Raw genomic sequence first — 27,023 nt, 5'->3', positions numbered from 1 at the left:
ACCCACAAGTGGCCCAAGAAACAAATAGCCCTAAATCCATGATACAGTGGCCTTTCCTTAAAAAAGAGGTGATGCATTTCCACAACACTAGAAAACCATATAAACACAGCCTTGCTACGTACAAAAACCCTTGCACTAATCTATCAATCTCTCAAAGTAGAGAAAAATGGATTTTCATATTTTTTACCCCTGTCTCAGAGTGCAAAAAGATTAGAATTTTTGAAAACCAAGATTTTACAAATGACTTTTTTGAGTTAAAGAAAAGGATAAAAACCACTTCTTGCATAATTGCCTTTGCAAAACAAGAAATAATGTGTTGCCCCTCAAACATAACAATGGTTTACTGCTTAACAACTGGGTGGAATTAGATTTTGTCATCTTCTACCACTATTCCTGTTCCTATAAAAACTTTCCTACTAACTCTTTGGCTAAACAAACAAGTGACTTGCCTTTTGGTGAGGAAAACAACAAGCAAACCCCTCTCATCTCTCACTCAAAATCTCCTTTCTTACATAGTATGGGAAAAAGAAAGCAAAACATAGCGAACTAAAACTTTGTTAACTATTCACTCATAGCACTGCATTTTACATTTTCAAGAAAATATAAATTTTACTTCTAACATTTGTGGTTTTTTCTTTATTGTTTTCAAATCAGTTTTCTTAAAAGTACTGTAAATTGTTTTCTTAACAATAGAAATAAAGGGTAGAAAATAGTTTAAAAACATTTACACATGGAATAAAATTTAGCATCTCACCATTTTAAAGCCCAATATATTCATTAATTCATATTTTTTAAATATAAAACTGGCTGATACAAAACTTTCATTAGGTTTAGCAGTTTCATATTCTTCTAGCTATGCTAAAGAACGCAAGATAAACCTTTTATCAATCAGCAAACAAAATTGCTACACATATTATAAAAACTGGAGCAACATAAGCAATTTACTAGGGAGATAAATTTGAATTAAATAAATTTACCCACAGATTGTTTCAGCATAGATTGCATGCTGATTACCAATCAATTGCTGGACTCAAGATGAAAAAGAAGATTTGAAACCTTCTTAGTGTAAAGAGAGAGAAAAATTCTCTTTGTTGCCTACAAGCTCTTGCTATTGCCCTTCACTATGTAAATTGGTGTCATTTTAACCAAAAACATTTATTTCCACAAAACCAGAACACTACAGCTTTAAAATTTTTTTCCCTATTTTTTCATTAATTTCTCAGTAGCTTTATTTGAATTATTAAAAATAAAAGTTATTAGAAGTTATTAAATTCTCAAATACATCCACATACGTGCAATTATCATAACAATGTTATTCAAATAATAAGTATAGAATCTTAAACATCCCCATATTTGTTACATTCAAACATTCTCAAAACATTTTGCTATCACAGAACAACATACATAATGTCAACAAGAGTGCAAAATAGCTGCTTGTAAATTGCAATACCTGAGAGACTGAATTAAACCTGGTTACAGTTGCTCTAACTGATATTATTAAGAAATGGGGACTGTAAAACATTCCAAAAAAAAATTTAACAGGACCAACAATGGAATCTCCAATACAAAGAAAACTACACAACGAAAGATGTAGTAAGGAAATGGGACACTAAGACCATCTACATCTGGACAAACTAAAGAAGACAACGGAACAATAAGGTACAAACCGCGGACCGGGACTCTGTATAAGTTTTACAACTTACTCATATATGCAAGACATTTAAATTGTTTTGTAATTAACCTATGAATGGTTATAATTGATTCATGCTATGCTACTTTCACATCTCGAAGCCTCCTTCCTTCGAGATTTCACTAACCCTCATTTACCTAGAAAAATACACACCACATAATTCCTTGTTAATCACACAAAATCTAACTCTTACATAAGACACATCCATTCACACACATTCCAGATAGAATAATACAACACACTAGAAAAAGGCAAAAGATACTACCAAATACTAATTTGTTTTGCAATTTCAAACATTCCAAAAACCATAAACAGAAACAATGATCCTGTATGTTATTCAACAAAAGCTAAAACAGATCTCACAAATCAGAGGATATTCCATTCCACACCCACAGAACAATTGTAAAAAGAGCACACTGCACACTAAAAGAAATGCTTCAAAGCCAAAAAAGAGGGGAGTTGGTATATAGCCCCCAGGAACGCTTATGGAAAGCATCATATGTTCTAAATTTCTTAAACCGTGATGATACAAACCATAGCAGGTATGAATACCAACATAAAACTCAAATACTTTCATCTTCCAAAGCACCAGTTATGATTAAAAATCTAATATCTAGGCAATGGTCAGGACCAGTACATCTCAGAACTTGAGGGAGGATATATGCCTGTGTATCCAAGGGTACCAAATTACAAAGGATCTCTTCTAAATGTGTCAGGCCTTATATTAGCCCTCCCTCACAACTGAAACAATCATCAGAGAAAATGAGTGAAGAAATTGGATTTGAAGAAACATAACCAACAATAGTAAAAGGAACACACCACACATTGAGAAACATGCTGTAAAAACACAAAAAGGGGAGGGAAAGAGATATGGGTCTGGTCCCTATATGTGTAAATCTACATTAATACTTCTTCAAAACAGGAACAATCACAAAGAAGCAATAAATAAACAGAAGCAAAAGAAACACACAAACAGTAACCAATACAAACCCAAAACTCCATGATTCAAACACAATAAAGGGTTTAAGAATGCATGTGTTAGGAGAGAATGAAACAGTGGCCACCGGAATGTGAATGAGAAAGTTGAGTGGAGATATGTATGTGTGTGAATGCAAATACACTTTACAGCAAGATATCTTAAACACTCATTCAACAACACTACCTCAAACAACACTACTTCAAACACAACATCTACAACCCAACACATTTCCCTTTCAAATAAAGACGATGCCTTTACCCAATCACACAAAATTACCCTCAGATAAAAGATTCTACACATCTACAAACCCTGAGTAATTCAAGGTTGCTTGAATATTGCACGAACCAATAAAGTTGTAAACAGCTCAATAAAGGCCTTGTGATGATAGGTCCTGGTTTTTATAAACAGTTAAGATAAGATTGGTTACATTAAGGATGTTTAAAAAATGTATTGTTTTACAATTTGTTAATTATTTAGAGAAGGGGAGATGTGGCAAGGAATTATGGGAGTTGTAGTTTTCCACGTTCTCACACATGCTCAGTCAATACTTGATTGTCATTGTTTGGAAGATCATGTGACATGCTTAAGCGCTGTATTTAAACCAAACTGTTTTGTAATAAACCTTAATTCTGCCCTGGCACTTGATTGTGTCACCGGCGGCGTTTGTGCCTTATTCACCACCTTACTCACACTTCACCTCACTCACACTTTACCTGAGATCTTCCCTCAAAACATCCCCTGCATGGGCTTTCCAAGTTCCCTCAGCTTTACCTCTCTGAAACTCTCAGTCCCCTCTGTGTTACCTCACCAAGGGTGACGGAGTTCAAGAAGCTTTTCCCTCAATAACTCTACTGAAACACCCTGCTGCCCAACACTCTGTATTACCTCTGTAACAGCTCAAAATCTGCCTTAGTGCGACTCCACAACCTTTTATCGAGCTTCGCTAAAGCGCCTTTCACCTGCGCCCGCCTCACGGACCGGGGAGCGGCGGGAGACTGCGGCTGAGGGGGCTGGGGGGGCTGAGGGGGCTGAGGGGAGGGCGGGAAAAGCAGCGCAATGGCGACCGCCCCCCCCGCCCCGTCTCGTCTCCCTCAGGGCACCCTCAGGGATCCTCGGTAACCCTTCGGAGCACACTTTTCGCCCTGTGTCCCTCACAGCCCCTAAAGGGACACAGGAGACACCCGCTTAGCCCTCGGGGCACCCTCTTCCCCCTCAGAGATCCTCAGGGACGCATCGGGCACCTGCCTCTCCCCTCAGCAACATGCGGGAAACCTGCCTGCCCCTCTGACACATAGCACATCCTCCTTCCCCTCAGTGAAACCGGGGGCACCAGCCTCCTCCTCTTGTGACCCTCAAAACCCCTCAGTGACATTCGGGACACCACATATTTTGACCCCCAAAATGTCCCCTACTCAGCTTTTCCCTCCAAGATTTTCAGTCTGTCCCTCACACTTTACCTGAGATCTTCCCTCAAAACATCCCCTGCATGTGCTTTCCAAGTTCCCTCAGCTTTACCTCTCTGAAACTCTTAGTCCCCTTTGTCTTACCTTACCAAGGGTGACGAAGTTCAAGAAGCTTTTTCCTCAATAACTCCTCTGAAAGACCGTGCTGCCCTTCTGACGCTGCTGCTGAACACTGTATTACGCCTGTAACAGCCCAAAATCTTCTCTAGAGCGACTCCACAACCTTCTATTGAGCTTCTCCAAAGCGCCTTTTACCTGCGCGCGCCTCACGGACCGGGGAGTGCCGGGACACTGCGCCTGAGGGGGCTGAGGCGGCTGAGGGGGCTGGGGGGAGGGCGGGAAAAGCAGCCAATGGCGACCGCCCCGCCCCGCCCCGTCCCGTCTCCCTCAGGGCACCCTCAGGGGGCCTTGGTGACCGTCCAGAGCACCCTTTTCGGCCTTTGGCTGAGGCACTTCACACCCACTAACCAGATTTTTGAGATGAATTTTGGAATGCTCGGGAAATTACAGAAGCATGAAGCCTGTGAATAACTTAGGAATATTTATGAAGGACTTGTAGTTAAAGGGCCTGTTAACCTGACATGATCCAGGTGCAATAGAGGAAAAAGGCAAAGGATTTCAGTGATGAAGAATTAAATTAATACAAGTAATTTATAGACAATAGGCCTAATTTAACTCTTTGAGAGATTACAGGTGTAATCCTACTGTGGAGATATCATATGCTTTAACTGTTAGCTTGTTAATCTAGCGAGCTCAATATGCTACTGCTCATTTAAAATAGCTGGCACTGTAGCACATACAGTCTGGAACTGATGGGTTAGAAAAATATTGCCAGTGAGAAATAATCATCCAGTGAGGCTGTTTAAAATTGTGTCTTCCAAAGGAAAGCACTCAAAGAAAAGTGATGCCAGTTTTATGCATCCCCTGGATTTAAATATAAAATCACCATGGACAAAATATGCAGATGACACAGAAATTTGACAGCATGACAGATAATGATGCTGAAGTCACACAGAGTAACATGGATAGTTTGGTAAAGAGAATAAACCCGTGCAGTTAGCTGCTGTTTTAATATATTCACATGAAGAGCTGTATGTCTAAAAAATAAAATTTTTAAGTATGGAGGGGAGAACAGTATCGTTGAAAACAGCAACTTTGAAAAGTGCTTATAAGTCATGTTGAACAACTGAGTCAACACACTGTTGTGTGTGTGAGGTAAACAGGATTAAGAAGACTTTTAAAATCTATTCAGGAAGGCAGTGTGTAGGAATAGGAAGGCAATTTTTTTAATGAAGGCAGTACTAGAATATTGCTTACAAGTCAGGTGTCAAGTGTTTCTAACAGTGGAAGAGAAATGAAGGCGGTGTAAGAAGAAAGCCACAAAGATTGTCTGAATGCTTGAAAAAAAGCCCTACTGTGAAGGACAGAATGAATGCAATTCGCTAAGCTTATGAAAAAAGAGTTTGAAAAGTAACTTGATTGTAGCAGAGAAGTACTAACACACGGAGAACATACCATGTATTAAAAGGCTTTTTAACCTCAGGGAAGAGATTCCTGTATCCTAAACCATTCAACAGCCAAACAGGCTGCCGCCCTGCTTACAGGGGTCTCCAACGCGGGCACACGCCCAGACCCTGGCTACAGACGGGTCGCGGTGCCTGTTATTTACATTTGAGTAAGCAAGACTGTGTGTTATAAATAAATCCCCGGAGAAAAGTTTTGCTGCCCTTTCTGCAAATAGTGTTATTATCCATAAATGGAAGAGAAAATTGGAGAATGCCTGTGCGAAATACTTTGTGGTTATTCAGTTTTAGTACCACGTATGCATGTCTATCCCCAGTCTTTGTTATGATAATTGCAAGGAGTTAACTCTGAATGGATCATCAATGGATGTGACCAGAGTGGGGAGCAGATGCTAAATATCGATCATTTGTGTGTGTCAGGTGTTGGATGGCAGTGTAAAACCATGACAAGAAAAAAGTGTGTGGTATTTTTTCCCTTAAACAAGACGCAGAGATAGTTGATACAAGGGTACAGTATTAATTACTCAAGTGCCATGGTACCTCTGTAAGTTCCCATTTAAAGAACTCTTCCTTTCACTTGTATGATACATAGCTGGCAGTTGTTAATGAACTCTTGCAGATAAGAAGTTATTTTGTGCTTTTCAAATTTTTTTTCTTTTTTCAGAAAAAGGTATAACCACATACCTCCGTGAGGTTTTATTATGCTGTGCTGATGGCTCACACAATGCTGCAAATTGTTCTATTTACTAAAGCATCTCTAGCCTAAGCATCTGTGGGCTGCTGCCACCGACTGGATGCATGAAATATACTGTGTGATAACATCAGACTCTCCTTTATTATTTCTAATTCAGATCATGTCTACTGGATCATGTCTACTGGATACAGTCTTTTGAATCTACTTCCAAGGTGTTTTCTGTAACAAAGAACAGAGCAAACAACTTCCAAGGACTCTAAATGTAGCAAGACCATCTGTTGACCTCAGAAATGAGCTTAGTAATGGTGATGTCTTTTCTGTTGTATGTCCCGGAACCAGAAAATGCTTAAATTGTCTTTTGTTGTTGTTGTTGTTGTTGTTTTTTCAAGTGAATTTTAATACCTGTGGTTTGGATTTGAACACATGTCAAGGGACACTTCTAACAGTCGTTTTAGCTGTGTCTAAATATAGACACAATATAGACACACACAATATAGAGATTGGAAAAGGGGGTGATAGGTATAGGGAGGGAACGAGCAAGATTACAGTGTCACTATTGCAATCTGTAAGAATCTCCAGTCGCTGACTATTTCTTGTGTCTCTCTCTCTCTCCTGATAAATGTCACTATGCAGACACTGATCAGACAGGAGAATGCTTATGAGTTTATTTTGAGTTAATGGGTTGGTGGAAGTCCAAACTCTGCAACATGATAAAGAAAATATTTTTCTACGCAGAAGCATCAATTATTCACAACATAGCCACACCTTAGGAAAAGAGGGGGAGAAATGGACTCTGGAAATAAATGAGGGGGCTCCATAATGTAAAAGTAAAATAGATCATTTTGAAGGAAAGGGACCACTGCAGAATCTAATTCATTTGCAAAATCCTCTCTTCTATTTAGGCTCCACAGTAATTGTTAAGTCTTCCCTTTTGATGAGTTTTATCAAGGTTTTTTTGTGTCTTTTGCCACTTGTTTGGGATGAAATCTAAGAATACATAACCAGCCCATAACCCAGGGAGGTGGTGGATTCACCATCCCTGGAGGTTTTTAAGAAGAGACTGGATGTGGCATCAGTGCCATGGCCTGGGAACCACGGCGGGGTTGGATCAAGGGTTGGACTTGATGATCTCAGAGGTCTTTTCCAACCTGGTTGATTCTGTGATTCTTTCAGGCACTTTTGGAACACACTAGATCTCTTACTCATCCCAAAGACCCATATGCATATTGAATCTGCAAATATGCTTGGGAACTACTCTAAATCAGCATGCTACTTGGAGTTGTCACCACTTGGTACAGTGATGAATACTGTGTTCAAGATTTCTTTTTAAAATTTACTTTGTATTGCAAAGTGTCAGTTGAAAGTACCTGGTGTTAGTATGGTCAAATATTTTATTAGAAGGAGTCCCACTAATCCAATAAAAACAAGAAGGTAGCTTACCAGGAATGTTTTTACGGAACAACTTAAAACCAGGCTGATCATATGTACAACTTCCAAGATAAATTACAAACTTTAAAAATTGTTTTTTAATCCAAGTTATTCTCACTAATCCACATAAATATTTTTGACATTTATTATGTTTAATAAGTCTGTCCAGCCTTCACCTGGAAATACTAAAAGATATGTGTTGCCTCACTTTTGTGAATTATGAGCTGCTGGAATAACCTTAAGAAGTTCTAGTAATATTTTTACTGTCTAGCACTGTCTTCAAAATACATTATACCCTCTCTAAGCTGATATTTGATGATAGGGAATCACAGATCTTTCAATAAACAAAACAAGATCCAGAATCTTTAAAGAGCTGGACCAGCTCCTAACCTCCAACAAAGTCTGGGCAAATCTCCCTGTAATTCTCAGGGTGTTAATAATTGAAAAAAAAAAAAAATTATGTACCCCCACAGAAAACTGATATAGCCCAGTGGCTTGAGAAGAGTAGATGAAAAGTGTGGTTTGTGTACATATTCCCCTACTTGGTGACAAAAAACATACATTTTGAGAAATAAGAGAAAAAAACCCAAAATGCCAAACTCCATGTGATAAAAGAAATAATTATAATTAAAAATCTTAGTCAAACTTCTGTCAGAGGCATCTTTATCATAGCTCTACCTTCTTGCAAAGGGACTGTAATAAACAATTTAGTAAAAAAAGTGTTACAGTTACATTTTGAACACTGCAGGCTTAATCTGTTTGCCCACACATGGGCACAGGGTACCAGTTAGGATGCTGCTGGTGCCTACCCAGCTGCCATCCCAGAAGTGTTCTCATAGGTTCTCTGTCACATCTGACAGCCCTCTGCACCAACACCATACCAAATTAAAAAAAAAAAATAAAAAAATAAAAAAATAAAAAAATTCCGCTAGTGCACTATTCAATAATTATAAGTGAAAAACTTTACTCTTAGATTTTTTTATTAACTTATTTTGCTTTTACAACCAGATTTCATACATTATATCCTAGTCAGTAGTTTAGCTAAAAAATTCCATCCAACATCCTTATAATCTGTAATAGAAACAAGCATAAAATAATTATACAGGAAGCAGCGAAATAGAGATTTTACACATCTAAATGCAATCTCTAGCAATTCAGGTCTTTTCTCAGGCTAATAATAGAGCTGCTTAGATTCAACAGTAGAAGACAATTGCATGTCACAGAGTGGCATAATACAAAATGAGAAACTTTTAATATCTGTGAGAAAAATTACATTATTAGCATTCATAACATAACCTATAATGTACTCTATTTCCATCACTTAAGAGTAGTATTTGTTTCATCTATTCAGAGCAACTCTGGATATGAAGATCTAATTCCTGGACACAATCTTATTACAGCATCTGAGATCAACAGGACTGTTGCTGCCTTTCCTGCACTCACAGGACTTGTGGGTACAGACTCTGAGGACACATTCATGTTTAATTATGGTGAAAATGTCACATAAAGAAACGAGAAGAGCGCTAAATCACTGTACAAAGATTTAAACTGGAAGCTGGTAAGGTTTTAATAACACTCTGCTTGTGAATTATGCTTCCAATAACACATAAAAGTATTATGAAGCTTTAGCTGGTATAAAGCAGTCTCTTATTGTTTAATGTATTTGAAAAGAGAATGGTTGTACTTTGTGGTAACAGAAATACCAATTATGTATCTAACTCTTAGTTTAATTCACTTAATGATAGCTGCAGTTAAGGCAAACACCAAGCTTAAATTCTTGCTCTTCAGTTTGTGAAAGCAGAGGACAATATTAATTCCCCATGTTTATGGGAGTGCAGTAATGGAAGCCTCCTCTTCCACAGGGACCCAGGCCCCTGCTGCACAGCCATGTGCCCTCATGGAGTGCCTCTCCCACCAGCTGGGCTCCAGCTGCACCCCAGGCCAGCTCCTGCCCGGTGCCCCATGGCCATGGCAGCTCCTCCATCACCAGCCATTCCCCCTCACCTACCACAGCACCTCCAGCCTTTCCTCTGTATCCCAGGATATCCAACCACCCAACTGCTGCAGGCAAGGGTGGTGGGGCAGTTTGAAAGATGCTCACACACTTGGTGTATGAGGTGCCTGTGCACATGCGTTGGGAATCTCTGTGAGGAGAGGTTGGGGCTGCCCCGTGCCCGACACAGTGAATTCCAACCAGTTCCAGGACAACCCCACCACGGGGCACAGCTGAGCCCCTCACTGGCACTGGTGGTAACAACAGACAGAGGGGGAAAAACTGCAGAGTGGGGGGGACAATGTGTGAGAAACGATCATCCAGGTCAGAGGTGGAGGAGGAGCTCCAGGTGCCCCTGCAGCCCCCAGCAAGACCGTGGTGGAGCAGACTTCTCCCTGAAGGACCACAGCCTGTGGAGAAGATCCATGGAGGGGCAGGGGAGAAGCATGAACTCTAGGTTGTGTAAGTGGAGAATGGCACAGGTGCTTGCTCTGCCACGAGCCACGTGAATTGTCCTTACAAGAATCGAGCCTGCTAAGCCCACCTTGCTTCAGTAGGTGAAAGCAACAGCAGCACCAGACATTTTGAGGATGGCTTTGTGGTAGCCTTGTATAAAAAGCTGCTCAGCCTTCAGATTCTTCTTCATTTTACTGACTAATGAAGAGAGAAGGAGCTCTGTTCTTGCAGTACAATTACCGCAATAAAGAGTTCCTTAAAATCCCATGTTGTTATACTGGGTTCTAGCGACAGACTGTCCCTCTGAAAGAAAAATCAACACATTATGGAAAACTTGGAAGAAGGGATATTTATTGTATTACAAGATTTTTACCTCATGTATATATGGAAGTATTATTCTGTTAAAAAAGGCCTCATCACAACCCTGACTGAAGGGGAGCCATGACAGAGCCTGACAGCTCAGATTTGTCCTGACTGCTTCTTTTCTGATTTAAATAGCAGCCTCCAGACACAGCCTCCCTCCCTACATCTGCTTTAGCTGGAAGTAAGAACATCCAAAATTTACACAGACAGACCCCTTTTGGCCTCAGAACAGCTCCAGCCCTTCAAAAGCCACCACTATTCTGCTCCCACAGTTCCATCATTGAGAAGGCAACCACAATATTTCATGTATATTTAATACTAACATGAAATATTGATTAGCCTTTCCAGCTTTAAGTTCTGTTTAGCATTTTATCTCAAACCTCAGCTTGGCACCAAAAAAACTGCCACACAACTGGAAAGATTTCAGTCCCTATATCCAGGAAAACTACAGTCAAGTGAGTTGCTTCTTAAAATCACAATTAGAAGTTTATTTGCATAATCACCACTCCTACACTCTAAGTTATCTTTTCATTGCAGCAATACAGGAACTTTTTAAGAGATGTTAAAGGATTTGAGCCTGCATTATCTCATCACTCTTATGCAACCTGTCAGTAAATCAATGTATTGTGTATGACTGGACATGCCTGGCATATCCTTCCTAGCCGTCTACCCCAAGAGTAAAACCCACTGACATTCTGGGCATTTCAGATCCCACAACTCAACCTCCAGTGCAACACAAAGCCCTCATACTGCAGCATCCCATCTCTAAAAAGAGTGCAAACTGGACCCAGCCCAGCCCCCTGACCAAGCATACAGGCTTTAAGGCTACCCCTTGGGCATCCCTGCCTGCCTGGACAGCCTTGCCCTGATGATCAGGGTACCCACAGCCTCTGCCACCTGCACAAGGGGCATGGGGGGTGAACAAAAGCAAAAACTCAACCCACACCAAGGTGGAGGATGCACATTGAGGCACAGCTGGAATTACACAGGAGGCATGAGTGGCACAGCACAGATTCTGTGCCAAGGCACCCACTGCAGAACAGCAGCATGAGGAAAGAGCAAGAGTGCTTCAAGATGGGGACACAGCAGCTGGGGGAACAAGAGGTGTCCAAGCAAAGGCTAGAGCCAGCCTGCCACACCTGCACCCCCTGTGTCCTACCACAGGAGGAGGGGGCTGAATCTGAGCACACCGTGCTCATGGGCACCCCACCTGGGTACTGGCACTGTCAGCTGGGGGACACAGCCTGCAACAGTCAGGCCCTCACCCAGCTCTAGTGGAAGCTCTGGAAGCTGCAGGCCAAACAATCACACCTCAGTGCTCATCTGCACCAGAAATGATGCTTTAGTGTGCCAGCACCCTCCTTGCCAGCTGTGTGGGCAGGGAGAAGTTAATCTTCAGTTTCTCCCCAAGGTGGACAAACAGCTTACATCCAGCTCAAAGAATTGGGATGTGTTGTTTAAAAAAAATAATTTAAAAAGTTTACAGCTTGCAGTGTGAGGGGGAAAGGGCTTGTCTTCCACAGGTTCCAGCTACTTCATCCACTCCCCACCAGACTTCTTTGAAGAAACAATGTGCTGATACATTAAGAGCCCCTCTGAATAATAGTCACACTTCTGTCTTCTACTATGACTCCCTCCAAAACTCTACCTTTCAAGCCCAGAAAAAAAACCCTCAACCCCCACTTAAAATATGCATTTTGAAATCCTATTAAAACTGTTTTCTGCTATATTAACCACTGGCTAATCAACATCCTTTCCTGGCTTTAAGGAGAGCAGCTGCCAAGAAGTGACTTTCAACTCACTCACACAGCAGAGGTTTTGTTAGAGACATAACCCTGAAAGAGATGAGTTCCAGCTGAATGTTATGTCATGTTTTAAGATGTTAAACATTTTAAAATATACAAGTCACTTAAGCTTTAAACAAAGTGCTAAAATACAAAGACCAAAGCTTTGCCTTAATTAAGACAGTATATTAGTTCTGCTTATCTCTGCTTTTGCTGAAACAGGTGACATTACAGCTCACTTCACATGTCCATAGCCATTATTCCCTATTTCACACTAAACTTCCACCTTATTAGTCAGACAGGTTTTTTCCAGGGACAACTTTCATTTGAGCAAGCCTCATGTTTTAACAAGAGGAACTCTCACCAGTACCCATCTTCTCCCTAATGGAGTAACAGAACTTCACAATTCTTGTAGTTCCATAATTACAGGTATAAGATGTAGGAATTCCTCCTGTCTTTAAACAGTGCCAGTTCATCTCAGAGGGTTAAAAAAATAAAAATCACATCTTATGCAACAGACTAATAAAAACACTACATATCAGCATAACAAGCAATATGTAACTGGCAGTTCTGCTTGTGGAGGAAGTTTTGCAAAGCCTCCTGGTGTCAAGCATCTGGAACACCTCAGCATGCTGTAAAGTAATAGCCCAGCTCCTTGCTTGCAGAAGAATCAAGTGTGTATTCCAGATACTTAGCACTGCTTTCCCTTGTGTCAGCAGCTCCTGTGAACTGGTCCAATCCATCCGGACACCTTCCATCTCACAACAGTGGTATACTTGAAGAAAGGGACACAAGTTTCAGTCTATATATGTGGAGGATTAAATGCAACTAGGCAGGCAGGATAGAACCATAGGAAAGTCCTTCAGGAACATCCTTGTTCAGTCATTTTGTTTGCTAGAGTTGCATCTGTGACACAGAAGTGCTTACGTAGGTCTGTGGGCTCAGAAGGGGGCTGCAGAAGCCTTCCAAATTCCAGAGGCACAAGGTGGGGATACTTCTATGTCGCGACGGAAAGCTCTAGACACCTCAATGTGAGAATCCAGGAACTTCGTTTATTGTAGATTGACAACAGCTTAATATACACTCTATAATAGGTTCATGAATATTACAGAAATTAGGCTCATTATTGGTGCTCAGTTAGGTGCTGATATCATCTTAACTGTCTTTCATTGTTTACACAGGTGGCTCGTTAAGTGTCTCTGTTTTGGTAATGCCTAGCTCCTGTTCTTCAGCTCAATTTAGAATACCCAAGGACGTTGCTGCTTTCTCACGGCCCTGCTATCTCAGACTTTCTCATGGGCCTAGTCAGACTGCGTCTTATACTTTAGCAGCTCACCCATAGCCTTAGCCATGTTCATATGTCCTCGCATTTCTAACCAATCCTCTACACTTCTATATATCCAGAGTCAGCTGAATGAAGCAAACAGCTAAAAAAATTCCTTTGACTTTACCTGTGTTATCAAATATACTCAATAGCAAGATCACTGCATCTCAGCTGTCTGTGCTGACACTTCACAGAAACCAGGAGAACATTATCAGCTGCATTTCACATTCTCCTTCTCATCAGCATCTGAATAGGTGTGTAGTGAATCCTTTGGGGAGAAAGAAGACATGAAAAAAAAAAAAAAAGGAACAGATTTCTTTTGTGCCCACTTCCCCTTCATTCCTTACTGCAAGAGGAAGACCAAAGAATCTCAACCTATCCTTTCACCCACAGTGCCAGGTAGTTTTATACAATCCCAAAACTACTGTAGCTATTTTACCACCAAGAGCTGCCCTGCCACATGCTCTCTCTGCAGTTTCATCTCTCCTGCCACTACAAGTTTTAATTTGAATGGTCTTGCTTAGGAAGAAAAAGAAGCATCTCAGGGCCAACACCTCTCATCTTGGTAGCACAAAGCAGGCTTTGCTAGCATGAGGTTTTTCTTTACCTGGGTTAAAAGCTGATGACGCCTCAGCTGTCTATAGAAGTGCAGCACAGAAGGATCAGCTCTCACTACTTTTGGGTCAAAATCCAGAACACGGAGACCTGCAAGGCTGCGGGCTCGGGAGAGGGCTACGTAAGCCTGCCCACTTTCAAAGACACGAGACAGGGAGATTTCCACACAATCTAAAGACATGCCCTGCCAAAGACACAGAGAACTTTGTTACAGAACAAACAAACAAGAACACTGTGCTGTACCAACACTAACCTGTGAGTCTGTCAAAGGTACCGTTCTTGGTGTAAGGGCTTGATTAAAAAAAAAGAAAAAAACAAAGAAGTCTTTTGTTTTACTGTGTAACTGATTAAAAGACGAGAATCAGAAAGGAAAGGCAGTTTCCTACTGTCAGTAAATTGCTAGCAGATAGTAGAATCCACTAACTCCAGAGAACCTCTTGTTGCATGAAACTCCATAAATCCCATCTAATCAACACAGCAGGGAAAGAAATCCTGCTGGTTTCACTCCTAGTAGTTAACTAGAGCAGTCACCATTCTCAAGCAGTCCTCAGGCAGATCAGAGAGTTTGGGTTAGGCCTGTCTGCAGGGCTGTCCTGGGCACAGCAGAATTTACAGCCTGCCCTGGTTTAAACAGTGGCACAGGAACAATAAGCAGTGGCATGGGAACAAACTCACAGGTTTCCAAGACCAGTATTCATCAAAGTGTATGAAGCCTTCTGGAAGGCAAGGAACTTTGAGAAAGTTACACTGTTACATTGAAAAAAACCAAACACACACCACCATCAGCCCAAAGAGAGCTGTGGCTCTGGCAGCTGCCTCAGTTATACTGTAAACCTCAGGGTCTCTAGTGCTGATGACTCTCAAGGAAACACTGCTCTCATCAGCCCACAATGGTAAATAATGCTGCTTTATAGTCCAACACCAACTATGCAGATGGCAGCACCCCATGGAAACTCCAGCAGTGTATCTAGTCCATCTGTGACCCTATAGGCAGGTATCATGAGCAGAAGAGGTGCAGCTAAACACACATATTCTGGAGTTCCCCCCCCAACAAGGGCCTTTCAGCTTTCCCTTCTGTTTTACCAGCAATGCAAGCTCACCCAGGAAATAAGGTTTATGATGGTGTGCAAGTCTTTAGACAGCTGTATAAGGACACCCACCTGACTCTTGTGAATGGAAATGGCCCATGCCAACTTTAAAGGCAGCTGTTGACGACTCAGGTGAACTCCTGATGGTCCTTTGAAGACCCATTTCTCCATTCTTATGACCTGTGTGACCCCACAGAGAAACCTCACCTTAGGCAGCCCTGTAGGAATGGGAGCAGGAGAGAAACAGAGATGTATTCCTGACACTCAAAAGCCAGGAAGTCAGCAGCCTAAGAACACTTTTTTCCCCCCCTCCTAAACCAAACCTAAACCCGCAGACAGTAAATAGCATGCACTGAAATGATGTTTGGCACCTACTTAAGGCAGGAGAATTAAAGCCAGGTAATTTATCAGCTGAGATGCAGAGAAAAATACACATTGCAGGTAGCAGAACATTATTCTTTGAGAAAAAACAAACAAAAACTTGCTTGAACAAAAGAAAACAGGAAATGCAAATGAGCACCCACATCTAGACAACACAGAAAAGCAAACACAAGAGGCCCATAGATAGCTACAGCTGATGCAGTGCATGACATCACAGCTGGTGAGAGCCCCAAGCCTGCAGAGATCTCCTCCCTGCTTTCCCTCTAATTATTCTTACCAGGCAGTAAACAAAGTTGAGAAGTCATCAGCCATCAATGAAAAATCGTTTTGTTATTTTTCCCCCTCTTCCTTCAACAAGAGATCAAGAAGCTCACTTACCCTTCTGTTCACTTTCAAATCCTACAACAACGCCTCGTGCCCCGTTCACCAGCCCTTGAGACACATCCAGATTCTTTGCTAGCATCACCTACAGAGAAAAAGAAAAATCCTTCAGTGCACTGGGTTTTCAGCCTGTTCAGCCACCTGCAGTTAAGCTTCTTTCCAGGAAGCATAAGCACATCAGGCTGATAGGACCATATCATCCTATCCTGCCTACTGCAGGAGAGAGCACCATCTCCAACTGAAATTATTTCATAGCCTTTCCTTCCTAGGATTCCCAGCTATTTTACAGCATTGAACACTTCACTTGAGCTGCTTCCATCCACAGCTATGAGCTGCCTATGCTCTCTGCTACTGAAAGCTTCTAAACCTGATTGGAAAAGTGTGTCAAAGTCACAGCAATCATCATTGTCCCCAAGACATGGACTACACTCAAATCAAACTCATTTTCTGTTTCGATAAGATTCCAAGCAGAGAAAATATAAAAGATTGGAACAGAATCTTCTGTTGGCCTGGCATAGACATTCTATATTGAATCTGCATTCTGTGTATTAATCTACTCTATATATTTATCTGATATTCCTTTATTTTTCTTATACCATTTGATCTGCTGTTCTATTCCATGTGTATGTACACATACTTACCTGAGCTCCAAGCTTCAGCTCAACTCTACCACCCACAGGACACTTGAGCATCAATTAACTTCACTAGCATTGGGTCACTATCCAAAGCCTCAAATGTGTGCACTTCTGTTAAGGAAAGAAAGACATAACAAATTGCAGCTGTTGAACACATTATACACAGCATGACAGGAGGCTCAGCATTTATTTCTAATAGCAATTTCTCTTTTAATATCCATTCTGCTCTGCTGCTAGGACATCTTCACACAAACCTTGTCACATCTAACAACAGAGAGCTCACTATTGCCTCTCTTCCCAACAGAATTTGCAGAGCATGAAAAGGCACAGGAATCAAAGGCCAGCAGTAAATAAGAACTGAGCAGCCAGCATTTTGAGCATATGACTAGTTTCATTTGCTGCCAACATCAGATCACTAAAGGAAGTATCCAGAAAATATTGCCAGAAAGGGAGGCAAAAATTGAGAAAGCCCTTAATAAGATGCTATAGAAAGAAAAAGCAGAGGTGTGAAGGCAATAAATGACCAACCCTGTTTCATAGCAATCAATGAGCTTGCTGTCTATTACATACCAAGAAGTGACACTGAATATTTAACAAAAAAACTGAATTTTTCCCCAGGCAGCCGAACTCCAACACACAGAGCTTTGACTGGTGCTGCAGTGCATGACAGAACACTAGTTCTTCCTGACACCACAGTATCCCCACTGTATCCACTCAGAGCTCAGCCCCAGAGCCAGCAGTTTCCACCAGGGAGTTCACCTGATAGCTGTTGCAAGCGTCTCTCATTAGTTATTTCGACATCATTTTTATGGGTGCCCCAGGGCCGGGGGCCTTGGAGGATTTCCGGTCGCTCTCTACTTCCGGTGACCGAGTTTACCCAAATTAGCGCCTCTCCTCGCTAATTTCTGCGCTTTCACCCCAAAAAATCTTCATGTTATTCCCCCCACACACACCCCGGGAGGGACGGGAGACCGCGAGTCCCGCCCTGCCGCCGGAACCGGCCCTTAACTCGACCAGGGAGCGCTGCGCCGGCACGAGAGCCACCGCGCATGCGTCGCCGGTCCCTCTCCTGGCTGCCCTCAGTTACCACGTGATCGCCGGCGTCTTTCCAACGACTGCGCACGCGCCGGCGTCGCCACCTTGGCTCCCCCCCCCACCCCGCCGCCCGACCGCCCGGCTTCGCTTTCTTACTGCGGCTCCCCCTCCACTTTTTCGGCTCCCTGGGGTTCCCTCACCCACATTTTGGGGTCCCCTTCTCACATTTGAGGGGTGATGACCCCGAAATTTACGGTTCGGGGGGGGGGGGAGGAGAGGAAACGGGGTGCCCAAGAAGGGGTTTCTTTTTATTTTTTTTTTTCTCTTTTATTTCATTTTCATTTTATTTCCTTTTTAGTTTTTTTGCCTTTTTTTTTTTAATTTTCTTTTCTATTTTATATTTCCTTTTTTATTTCGGTTATTTTTTATTCCCTTTATTTTTCATTTGCTCTCCCAGTGCACCCCAGTAACACCCAGTGCTCCTCAACAACCCCCAGTAACACCCAGTGCTCCCCAGTAAACACCCAGTGCTCCCCAACAACCCCCAGTAACACCCAGTGCTCCCCAAAAATTGACCCCAAACCGACCCAAATCACCCCAAAAGCTGACCCAAAACTGACCCCAAAACCTGACCCAAATCATCCCAAAAGCTGACCCAAAACTGACCCCAATCACCCCAAAAGCTGACCCAAAACTGACCCAAATCACCCCAAACAATGACCCCAAACTGACCCCAAAAACTGACTCAAATCATCCCAAAAACTGACCCAAAACTCTGCATTTATTTGGCATCATTTCCTCTCAAAAACAACACCTCCGATTTAGTTGATTGCTAAAGCCATCATTTTCAAATCATCTCAGGAATCAAAAGGGACTGGAAAACACACACAAATCATTCCTGCACCCACCAAATCATTAGGAATTGGAACCCGATTCCCTCATCTCTCTCCTTGTTCTTCTTGGCTGGAAAACCTGATGATCCCCGCTGGCTATTTTTAGGCTGCTTTTCTTCCACAGCTCCTTTCCTCCCGGCTGAAACCTCCTGGCATATTCAGGGCTTAGCTGGAGGGAAGCCCCTCTGAAGTATTTCCTCTCGTGGCAATTCTGTGGGATGAAGAAGTAAAAAAAGCACATCAAGAGCTCCTTCTCCCCCCTTCCTTCGCAAACACCCTCCCAGTTTGTCCTTGGCAGCTCCATCCCCCCGGCACCCGCACCCGACGCTTCGGCTCCGCTGGCAAAGGGACAGCAAGTGCACAAGCAAGTTCAGTGCTGGGCAGGGGCTCCCTGGGGAACGGCACTTCAGTGCTTTAGTCCGTGGCCTTTCCTGCTGCCCTCCCTCCTGGAGGCAGAGGATGACCCGGCCCTTGTTTCTCCCACGCTCGCAGACCCAGGTCCTGCTCCCTTGGCCCCACTTTTCTTAGCAGACCCGGCATCATTTCCCAGGGTCCCCAGGAAACTTCTGCACTTGACCCATTGCTAAGTGCAGAGCACAGGGCAAGGGAAGGACAAATTTCTCGGCACCCACCCCCTGGAATTTTCCTTCTCCGCAGCACGCTCCCGTTCCCACTCCTTCTCCCAGCACCTCAGAGAATGTCCTTTTCACCCAGGTCCTGCCTAGCGTCGTCCAACAAAACACGCTGACGACATTTTTCAGGATGCCAGTGGAGAGATATTAGAGCACACTGCACAGGGAACCTGAGGCTGCCCCTGGATCCCTGCAAGTGTTCCAGGCCAGGCTGGATGGGACTGGGAGCATCCAGTCGGGGATGAGAGGGGAAGGTGTCCCTGCCCACGGAAGGCAGGATGGCCTCTGAAGGTCCCCTTCAAACCAAATCGCTCTGGGATTCCCCTCCAAAATCACTACCCAAGAGACACAGCAATCAAAGCAGAGGGACTGCACTCCCAGCTTTTCTTACCTGCAGGCACACACAGCACGTTGGACATAAAAGCCACAGGGTTAGTCCTGCCAGAGAGGCGTCCGGCACACCCACGGCCACCGAAGGAAAAGAGGGAGCCTGGGAACACGGAGTAAAAGACACTTTAGTTAGGACTACACTGAGCAGTAGCCAGGTCATTCCCACAGACAGCTTCACCGGCCAGTCACACAAAAAGCACTCACCTACCGGGGCCTCAGTTAGGATGGCTCCTGACGCTGACGCCTCCCTTTGCCCCGGGGGGTCAAGAAGAACATCCCTGGGAAGAAGTCACCCCCAACAGCAAAAAGGGAAAATTAGTGAAGCACGGGGTCCTCTTCTGACTAGATTGCCACCAGCATTCAATAGCAAATGCCATGACTATTCTCTTACAGACGAGAAAATCTTCTCCCAAACAGTGATGAGATTTATGGGCACGCCTGAAAATTTCCTGTGAGAAATTTATAACTAAGAAATATGTGCTATCTTGAGTTGAAGGCATCAATTTGACAGACACTTAGTACAGCAACCTTTTCAGAAGAGGAATTAATTGCTGGCTATTTGAACAGTAGGTGAGAGAAAATGACAGTCAAAGGGAAGACAAGAAAAGCAGAACTGGAATCAGCTGACTTTTCTTCCATCTATCCCAAGATATCCATCTATCTAGTTTACCTGTTCTAATTCTATGCCCTTTTCTACATGAAACTTAGACCAAGGCTGAAAAAGCAACTAGAAAACACGGAGAGAAGCTTTTTAGAATTTCGTGTGATTTTCCCAAACCGATCCCAGAAAAGCAGAACTCGGTAGAATCAGTACATCATCGCGCATGCGCGAGTTCGTCGCCATGTACCCTGGGCATACCACGTGATCGAAGCGCTTTTCGTTTTGCGCAGGCGCGAGTTCCGTGCATGTTGCCAAAACTTCCCGCGCGATCAAGTGCGTGGGTTTCGGCGATGCGCAGTTTTTATTTGCAGTGCCGCGGTCGGTCAGGAGATGTCCCCGACGAGTCGTTAAACACGCGCAGTGTTTCGACTTCACCGTCAGGTAGCATCAGCCATTTCTCTTTTTACTGCTTTTGCCTTTCCTCTCACGAGGTTTCTTGGAGACTCGAGGGGGGATCAAACCAAATAAGAAGGACACTCAAACGGTTAAAGAGGTTTTGAACAACAAACGTTTAATTCTATTTGAAGGAGGGGAGAGAATCGGTATAGCTAAGGAACTATGACTAGTGCAGATGATAGATGATGATGTATTTCTACTAGTGAGTTCATCTACAAAACGCTTGTAGCCCAGATCAGGTCTTTGATTTTCTACTATTTACCAGTAACACTTACGCTACAGGAGAAGAAAAACGTAAAACAAAACACTCAAGAAGAACTTTCTTTTAAAACCAAGTAACTGGTAGCCCCACACAGCTGCTGTGACTATGGCAACCTTTGCTGTGAGCAAAAGTAGGTGGTGCCAGTGTGGAAGCGGCTTTAGGAGCCACTGCTGAAGGAAGTACTGCTTGTTCTGATCCTTGCAGCCTGCTTGACTTGCCTCTGTGCTGTGTCTTAAGACATAGTCCATGGAATCTAGGTTCAGTAGTATTTAGCTTGTACTGTCTCTTGGACACTGGAAGGGTTTTGCAGACTGACGCTTGCTGTCCCTTTAGCTGTCAGTGGCCTTTCTTGGTATTTGGCAGTCATGATGGGGCTGTTAACCCAGCTTTTCCAAGAGTTGTTTCAGTGTAGCTTTCGCTGTCTTGGGTGCCAGATTCCTGCCACAAAATATGCCCGTGTAACGTTGCTACGCAGCCAAAGGATCCTTCCCACACAGGCTTTTCTGCGTTGCACATTTACTTAGCCAGTCTCCACTCTGAAGAGAAGTCAGGGGTTCTTGACTGTTTATAGCCTTCATTTGGAGCCAGTTATTGTCTTTCTTAAGAGAATTATGACATAGTCAGAGGCTGAGCTTACCCTTAGAAACACACCATGACTGACAAGGCTATCTGTGGAGCATGTCCCATTTCCAGAGAGGATTCAATGGCAGTTACTTGGGTTATAGGAAGACAGCTGGTGACAGCTGGCAAGTTTATCCTTTTATTGTCGTGGCCGTCAATGCTGCTGTTCTTCCTTTAGTTCCATTTCTATGCACATCAGTTCTGCAGCCGTGCTGATTAAGTGCAGAGGATGAATTGTTATTTCAGCCTCTTAGAGATCCTAGTCCCATTAATGGTCTAGCTGGCAAGAGGAGGGTTTGTTGGGGGGGCTGTTATCTTTTCCCTTCACACTTTTGTCATTTGATTGATAAGAGGTAATTCTTCAGCTCAGTTTTCACTCCTGATGCTACAGTGTCATGTTTACTAGGGAAAGATGCAAGTTAACAACTCTACATTGGATTCAGCTCTCAGGAGTAGTTTCCCATCTGTCCATCTGTGGCACAAAATTAGAAAGCAGTCCTTCCAGCGTGCAACTCTGCCCTGCCTTTCCCCCAGCCAAGTTATTCAGTCCACAGATTGTTAATTTTGTCATCTTCTCTTCTTCCCAACCAACAAAATACATGTGAAAAGAAACTAGCTGCAGGCTATAAAAGTGTAACTGCAAGTACTGATTGAAAGCGGAGCTGAGCTTCCTGGTCTTTTCACAGCTTTCTTGCCAAACTCTCTGGCTTCCCTGGATCTCAATTCTCTATGGGAGAAGTAACCTGCTAAAAGCCACACAGAAAGATTAGCTAACAAGGGCAGAGTAGCCTTCCCTACCCTCAGCTGCACGTTTTATTAACTCCTCCAAGCTGCAACTAATATTGCGGATTTTTTTTGCTCCTGCTGTAACACAGCCCCTGTAGGTCATAAATCACTGTGGGCATCGTCACAGAACAACCTTGCTGGCCCTGTTATTGTTATTAGGTCTAGAAAGATGAGTTGCTGACCTTTACCAAGTGCTATTTCTGTTGACTGCTAAAAACCTTCAGAGCAAAGTTGCGTGTTTCTTAGTTGTGCGAGCCAGACTCTTTAACTGCCTGAGAGCTTTCTGAATCTTAGTGAAGGAATCTGTGAAGACAGCCTCAGTTATTTCAAAGGGGAGCCTAGTTTACTCTGCATATACTCTAAGGAAAGGTAAGCTTCAGGCCCTGACTACTGGTACCAAGTGCTACTGCTTAATCACATTCACATAGCTTGTGGTTTGCTTGTAACAGGAGAGCAAACTCCCGTGTAGGAGGAGGCATGTACTGCTGCCCACCACACAGACTGCCCACTCTTGGTGTGGGCAGCCCAGTGCTGGTCTATGCTCTAAGAAGCTCATTTGGAGTACAGTAGCAGGGTTGGAAACACGGCATCATATACTCCACTGATTTCAGGATAACAGTTGTCAAATGCCTGCTATTCTGCTCGGCATCTCAACTCTTCTGGGTATTACCTGCAAAGCTAATTTTAAGCAAAGCTTCCAAGCTGTACCAAGCAGTACAGGATACAGGTAAAGGAACTGCCAGTTCCACAGTTGTGCAAAGTATGGAAGAAAACACCACCTTTCTAAATGCATCATAAGGGATGGTGGTAGGGTGACTCTGGAAAGATTTGATGTTGATGTTCATGGGAAAGTTGAAAACCAGAAGCATACGAAAGGTCCCTGTATTTTCTCTTATTTTAGGGTGAAGGATGACAAAGTTGTATTACTTTAATTCCATCGAGGAAGTCTTAAATATTTTTTTGCTAAGGGACGTATCTTAGGGCAGCGAGGGACATGCATGCATAGGTGCACTGCTCCAGCTTCCTCCTTGCACAGCGTTTGTCCTCCTCAGGACAAATGCTGAAACAGCAGAGAGGCAAAGCTCCGGCCCGATGCTAGAAAACTGAATGGAAACTGTATGAAGCCGAGTTCTCATCCAGCAGTTTAATCACTGGTGCTGTACACAGATCGCCTCAGAAAATGCCTCTGTTTCCATCCTGTCTGTAAAGAAAGGAAAAAAATCCCTTAGCTTTCTTGACGAATTTAGTGATGTACTCTGCTCACAGTAAGAAGTACATGTATCTAAGAAATGGGTTATGAACTTGGTTCTATATAAAAGGAGTTGAAGCAAGGTCATGGGTAAGCACACTGCCACTCTACACATCCCCATGTTCATTGCTCTCTGATAATGAATAACAGTTGGGATAAAAGGTTTTTGATGAAGCAAAACACAAATGTTTTTCTCTGCCTCTTTTTGTGAATGTTCACGTAAGCCTAGATACAGATGACCTTCCTTTGTTACTCATTTATTGCCCTGTGAGAGAGAAAAAAAATGCAGTATTTGGTATGTGCAATCTTCAAAATCAAGACCGAGGCCTGCAATCTGATTTTAGAGACACAACTGTAAATAACAAGTAACTCTGAAGGAACTGATAGAATAATTCCACATTAATGCTGATATTATAGCTGAGACTGGAATTTGCCGTTTATCTTTTAAATTACCAGCATAGCATATGCATATTTACCTTGATTAGGAGCTTCAGATCATTCCTTCCATTGTGTTTAATGTGAATGTGCAAGGTCTAGGTTCTATCTGTGGTAGAAGTCTTTCCCAGCCTTTCAGAAATTATACTGCAAACATTACATGGGCTCATCACCCACCATTATCAGATAGGAAAGCCATTATCGAGCCCTGGTCTGATAAATGGTCAAAGAGCCCTGAAGAATTCCATAATGGAATGCAGAGTGAGATAGTGGGGTACCTAGTGGAAGATTACACCAGAGGAATGAGCAAGAACAGCCTGATACTGGTCTCTTGACATTCCTGAAAAATCTCTAGATGCTTAGAATGAAGACAAAAACAGACTCCAATTAGCCGATTTGGGAACACTTTAGCTGGAGTTTTGTATGCCTTTTGGCAACTCCAAAGAGGAAGAACACCAGCCATGAAAGCCATGCAGCAGTGCCCCAGCCTGATGACGTCACGATGCTATAACCGTGGAGCTGCTGCCTTCCCATAGTGTTGGGCAACCCTGCTCCTTTCAAATGCAAAACCCAAAGGTGAATTACTGCAGTAGCAAGTTTTCATCTTCCCTTTGAAGGATTTGCTTGTGAGACCTTTAGCCTGGGTCACTCTCACAGTGCACCATATTTCCATGAGACTCACAGTTACTTCTCGCTTTTGCCCACCTCTGTCTCAGTCTCGGAATTTCAAGCGGTGTCACCTCTGGCCCCCAGACTGGGTTAGCTGAATGCTGTGGAAAATAATAAGCCACAATTTAAGATGCTGTGCATGATAAAGCAGGTGCTACAGAGGAGATGTGATTAAGAAACTGGTTTGAGTGAAGTGACTGTAGACTTTTTCCACTTCTGTAACAGAGCACTTGGAGACAGGTGCTGACAAAAAATGTCCCATTGCTGAGGTCTTCCCCTTGGCTTGTGTAAGCTGGAGCTAGGCCAGAGTATCAGATTGCTTTATGCCATGAAAAGCTAGAACTCTGATCTGGAAAGAATTGGAACTGCCCATGGAACGCTGTCAGACACATGATCAGATAGCATTTGCTAAGGAGAGGATGATTGGGCCTCAGATACCCGAGATCAGCAGTGAGAAAACAAAGTTTGCAGCCATGGCAGCGACTGTTGTCTCTTAAATGTTACCCTCTACAGGGCTTGGCATCCTGAGGTGTAATGGAGACTGTTAGTCCTTCTTGTGGTGAGTGAACAGGGCCAAAGGAGCTGAAATACCTTGCACAAATCAGGGAATGACTGCTCCTATTGCTTACTGTGGGTATCTGTGATTGCACGTACATCTGCGGACTCACGCCTCGTGCAGGCACCCTCTTACCTTCTGCCTCAGTGTTGTGAAAATTCCTGGTGCCAAGCAAGAATGACACAGAAAATTTGCCTGTCAGTTATATGAAACAATTGAGGCTTCTTGGCTCTTAGCCCACATGGAGCAATTGTTATCTTCAGCTGTTTTCAATAAGCTTTGCAGATTAGAACAAATGACCAAGATTAATATTCTGTGAAAAAGTATAAGATTTCCTTAGTAATTAAAAATATTGTAAAAATGGAAGTATTTTCCATGCAGGGTGGAATATCTTCCAAAGAATTACAGTATTAGTACCATTAGCTAATAGCCGTGAGCTGTCAACTTTAATATTCACACACACATATATATTATTTCTAGATATGGTTGCATATGTAAAGAAATTACCTATGTGCTAGTGGTAATTGAATTCTGTTATTATTGCTTTAGGGTTTTACACATAGTGACTTAAACCCTTTCCAACCTGGAGGTGGGGTTAAAAGTTGAGGCAGAACTTCTCCAACTTTCCCTTCTCATTCTAGATTTACAGGCTCAGCTACTTGCTGCTGCAAGAGAACAACTGCTGACAACTGTTAAATGATGACTCCTTTCTGTAAGAAAGTGACTGTAATGACTGTAAGAAAGCAGTAACTGTGCTATAAGACATTGGCAATTTTCTACAGCAGTCTTTCGGTGCTGTAAAATAGGTCCCACAGAAGAGCTTGGCATAAAGGGAGGGAAAGGAAGAAGGAATGCATACAGTGGTCCTGGAAAAAAAAAAAGTAAGATATAAAGTAGTATTTAAAGTTAGCAGTAGCTTAGATAAATGGGTAAATACTACATACAAACACACACACATACAAATATATACAGGGGAGTATAAGTTTGTACACTGAAAAACTATCAAGTGCAGAAATCTTTAAATTACAGTGTGCATCTTTTGTCCTGCTTAACTCCTGGAAGCTTGTGACACGGACCAGCAGGGATAATCTCTGTAGTGTTCTGAAAACATCTGGGAGACTAGGATGCTGCTAAATGTGTCTGTAAGTGAATTGGTTTTGCATATGAATGCAGTGTTCCTGAGAGAAAGAGGCATTGGTTCAGTAATATGGTAAATCTTGTATGGCACCCAAGAATTTTTAGCTACCTGACATAAAGTGCTGACACACAGACAGGCTAACTCATGGTGCACATTAGCTTAAAATATCTTCCAGATTCCCTCTTTCTGTGGGGCTTTTTTGTCTTGTGCTGCAGTAAAGAACCCACCCGAGAGATTCTGCTCTGGCTGGTTTTCCACAAATATCACCCGCGCTTCGGGCCGTGTCGCCCCCGTGGCCCTGCCTGCAGGCCACCGGCCCTCTCAGGTCTTCAAGTCCTTGGGCAGCTGTGAACAAGCCCGTGCCCCCTTCTCCCTCCTTCTTCCACGGTTGCCTCCTGAAGTTACATCTGCCTGTCCGAGCGGGTGAGCGCTGAGCGAGGCAGCCGTCCCGCCCGCGGCCGCCGCCGGGCGCGTCCTGTGCCCCTCGGAGCTCCTCCTGCCGG

The 27,023-nt window shown here is 43.1% G+C and overlaps 1 protein-coding gene and 2 long non-coding RNA genes across 7 annotated transcripts; all 3 read right to left on the bottom strand.

Moving 5' to 3' along the window:
* Positions 1–8,739: 8,739 nt before the first annotated feature.
* LOC135425685 (ATP-dependent DNA helicase PIF1-like) lies at positions 8,740–17,809 on the bottom strand. Of its 3 annotated transcripts, XR_010435699.1 has the most exons (7): positions 17,557–17,700; positions 16,804–16,908; positions 16,160–16,247; positions 15,473–15,618; positions 14,305–14,496; positions 13,825–13,965; positions 10,561–13,398 (listed from the first exon to the last, which is right to left on the bottom strand). XR_010435699.1 is itself a non-coding variant. In XM_064678238.1 (6 exons), exons 2-6 carry the CDS (start codon positions 16,852–16,854, stop codon positions 8,819–8,821), a joined length of 507 nt encoding a protein of 168 aa, XP_064534308.1. In that variant the 5' UTR covers positions 16,855–16,908; positions 17,557–17,809; the 3' UTR covers positions 8,740–8,818. The 3 variants fall into 3 exon arrangements, 2 of the variants coding, with proteins under 2 accessions (XP_064534308.1, XP_064534307.1); XM_064678238.1 differs by lacking the exons at positions 10,561–13,398; positions 13,825–13,965 and adding an exon at positions 8,740–8,848 and having other exon boundaries at positions 17,557–17,809; XM_064678237.1 differs by lacking the exon at positions 10,561–13,398 and having other exon boundaries at positions 13,810–13,965.
* Positions 17,810–18,334: 525 nt separating this feature from the next.
* Positions 18,335–19,400, bottom strand: LOC135425684 (uncharacterized). Its single transcript, XR_010435698.1, has 2 exons — positions 19,358–19,400; positions 18,335–18,936 (listed from the first exon to the last, which is right to left on the bottom strand). It is a non-coding gene; the product is annotated as an uncharacterized LOC135425684 (long non-coding RNA).
* Positions 19,401–19,404: 4 nt separating this feature from the next.
* Positions 19,405–27,022, bottom strand: LOC135425683 (uncharacterized). 3 transcript variants are annotated; one of them, XR_010435696.1, is made up of 5 exons: positions 26,748–27,022; positions 24,863–24,927; positions 20,418–23,674; positions 19,956–20,025; positions 19,405–19,847 (listed from the first exon to the last, which is right to left on the bottom strand). It is a non-coding gene; the product is annotated as an uncharacterized LOC135425683 (long non-coding RNA). The 3 variants fall into 3 exon arrangements; XR_010435695.1 differs by having other exon boundaries at positions 19,952–23,674; XR_010435697.1 differs by having other exon boundaries at positions 19,956–23,670; positions 24,863–26,923.
* Position 27,023: the final 1 nt, after the last annotated feature.

The sequence above is a fragment of the Pseudopipra pipra genome, chromosome 21 (genome assembly GCF_036250125.1).
Source record: "Pseudopipra pipra isolate bDixPip1 chromosome 21, bDixPip1.hap1, whole genome shotgun sequence".
Taxonomy (NCBI): Eukaryota; Metazoa; Chordata; class Aves; order Passeriformes; family Pipridae; genus Pseudopipra; species Pseudopipra pipra.
Note: the sequence above shows the minus strand (reverse complement) of the source record. Positions and strands in the feature narration are given on the sequence as shown.

Coding starts and splice junctions, on each gene's coding strand:
- LOC135425685 (XM_064678237.1), bottom strand. CDS start 16,854: ATGCTCAAGTGTCCTGTGGGTGGTAGAGTTGAGCTGAAGCTTGGAGCT. Junction 16,248..16,803: donor AGCTGAAGCTTGGAGCTCAG/GTAAGTATGTGT, acceptor TTTTCTCTGTAG/GTGATGCTAGCAAAGAATCT. Junction 13,966..14,304: donor GTCATCAGCTTTTAACCCAG/GTAAAGAAAAAC, acceptor TTCTCCCCAAAG/GATTCACTACACACCTATTC.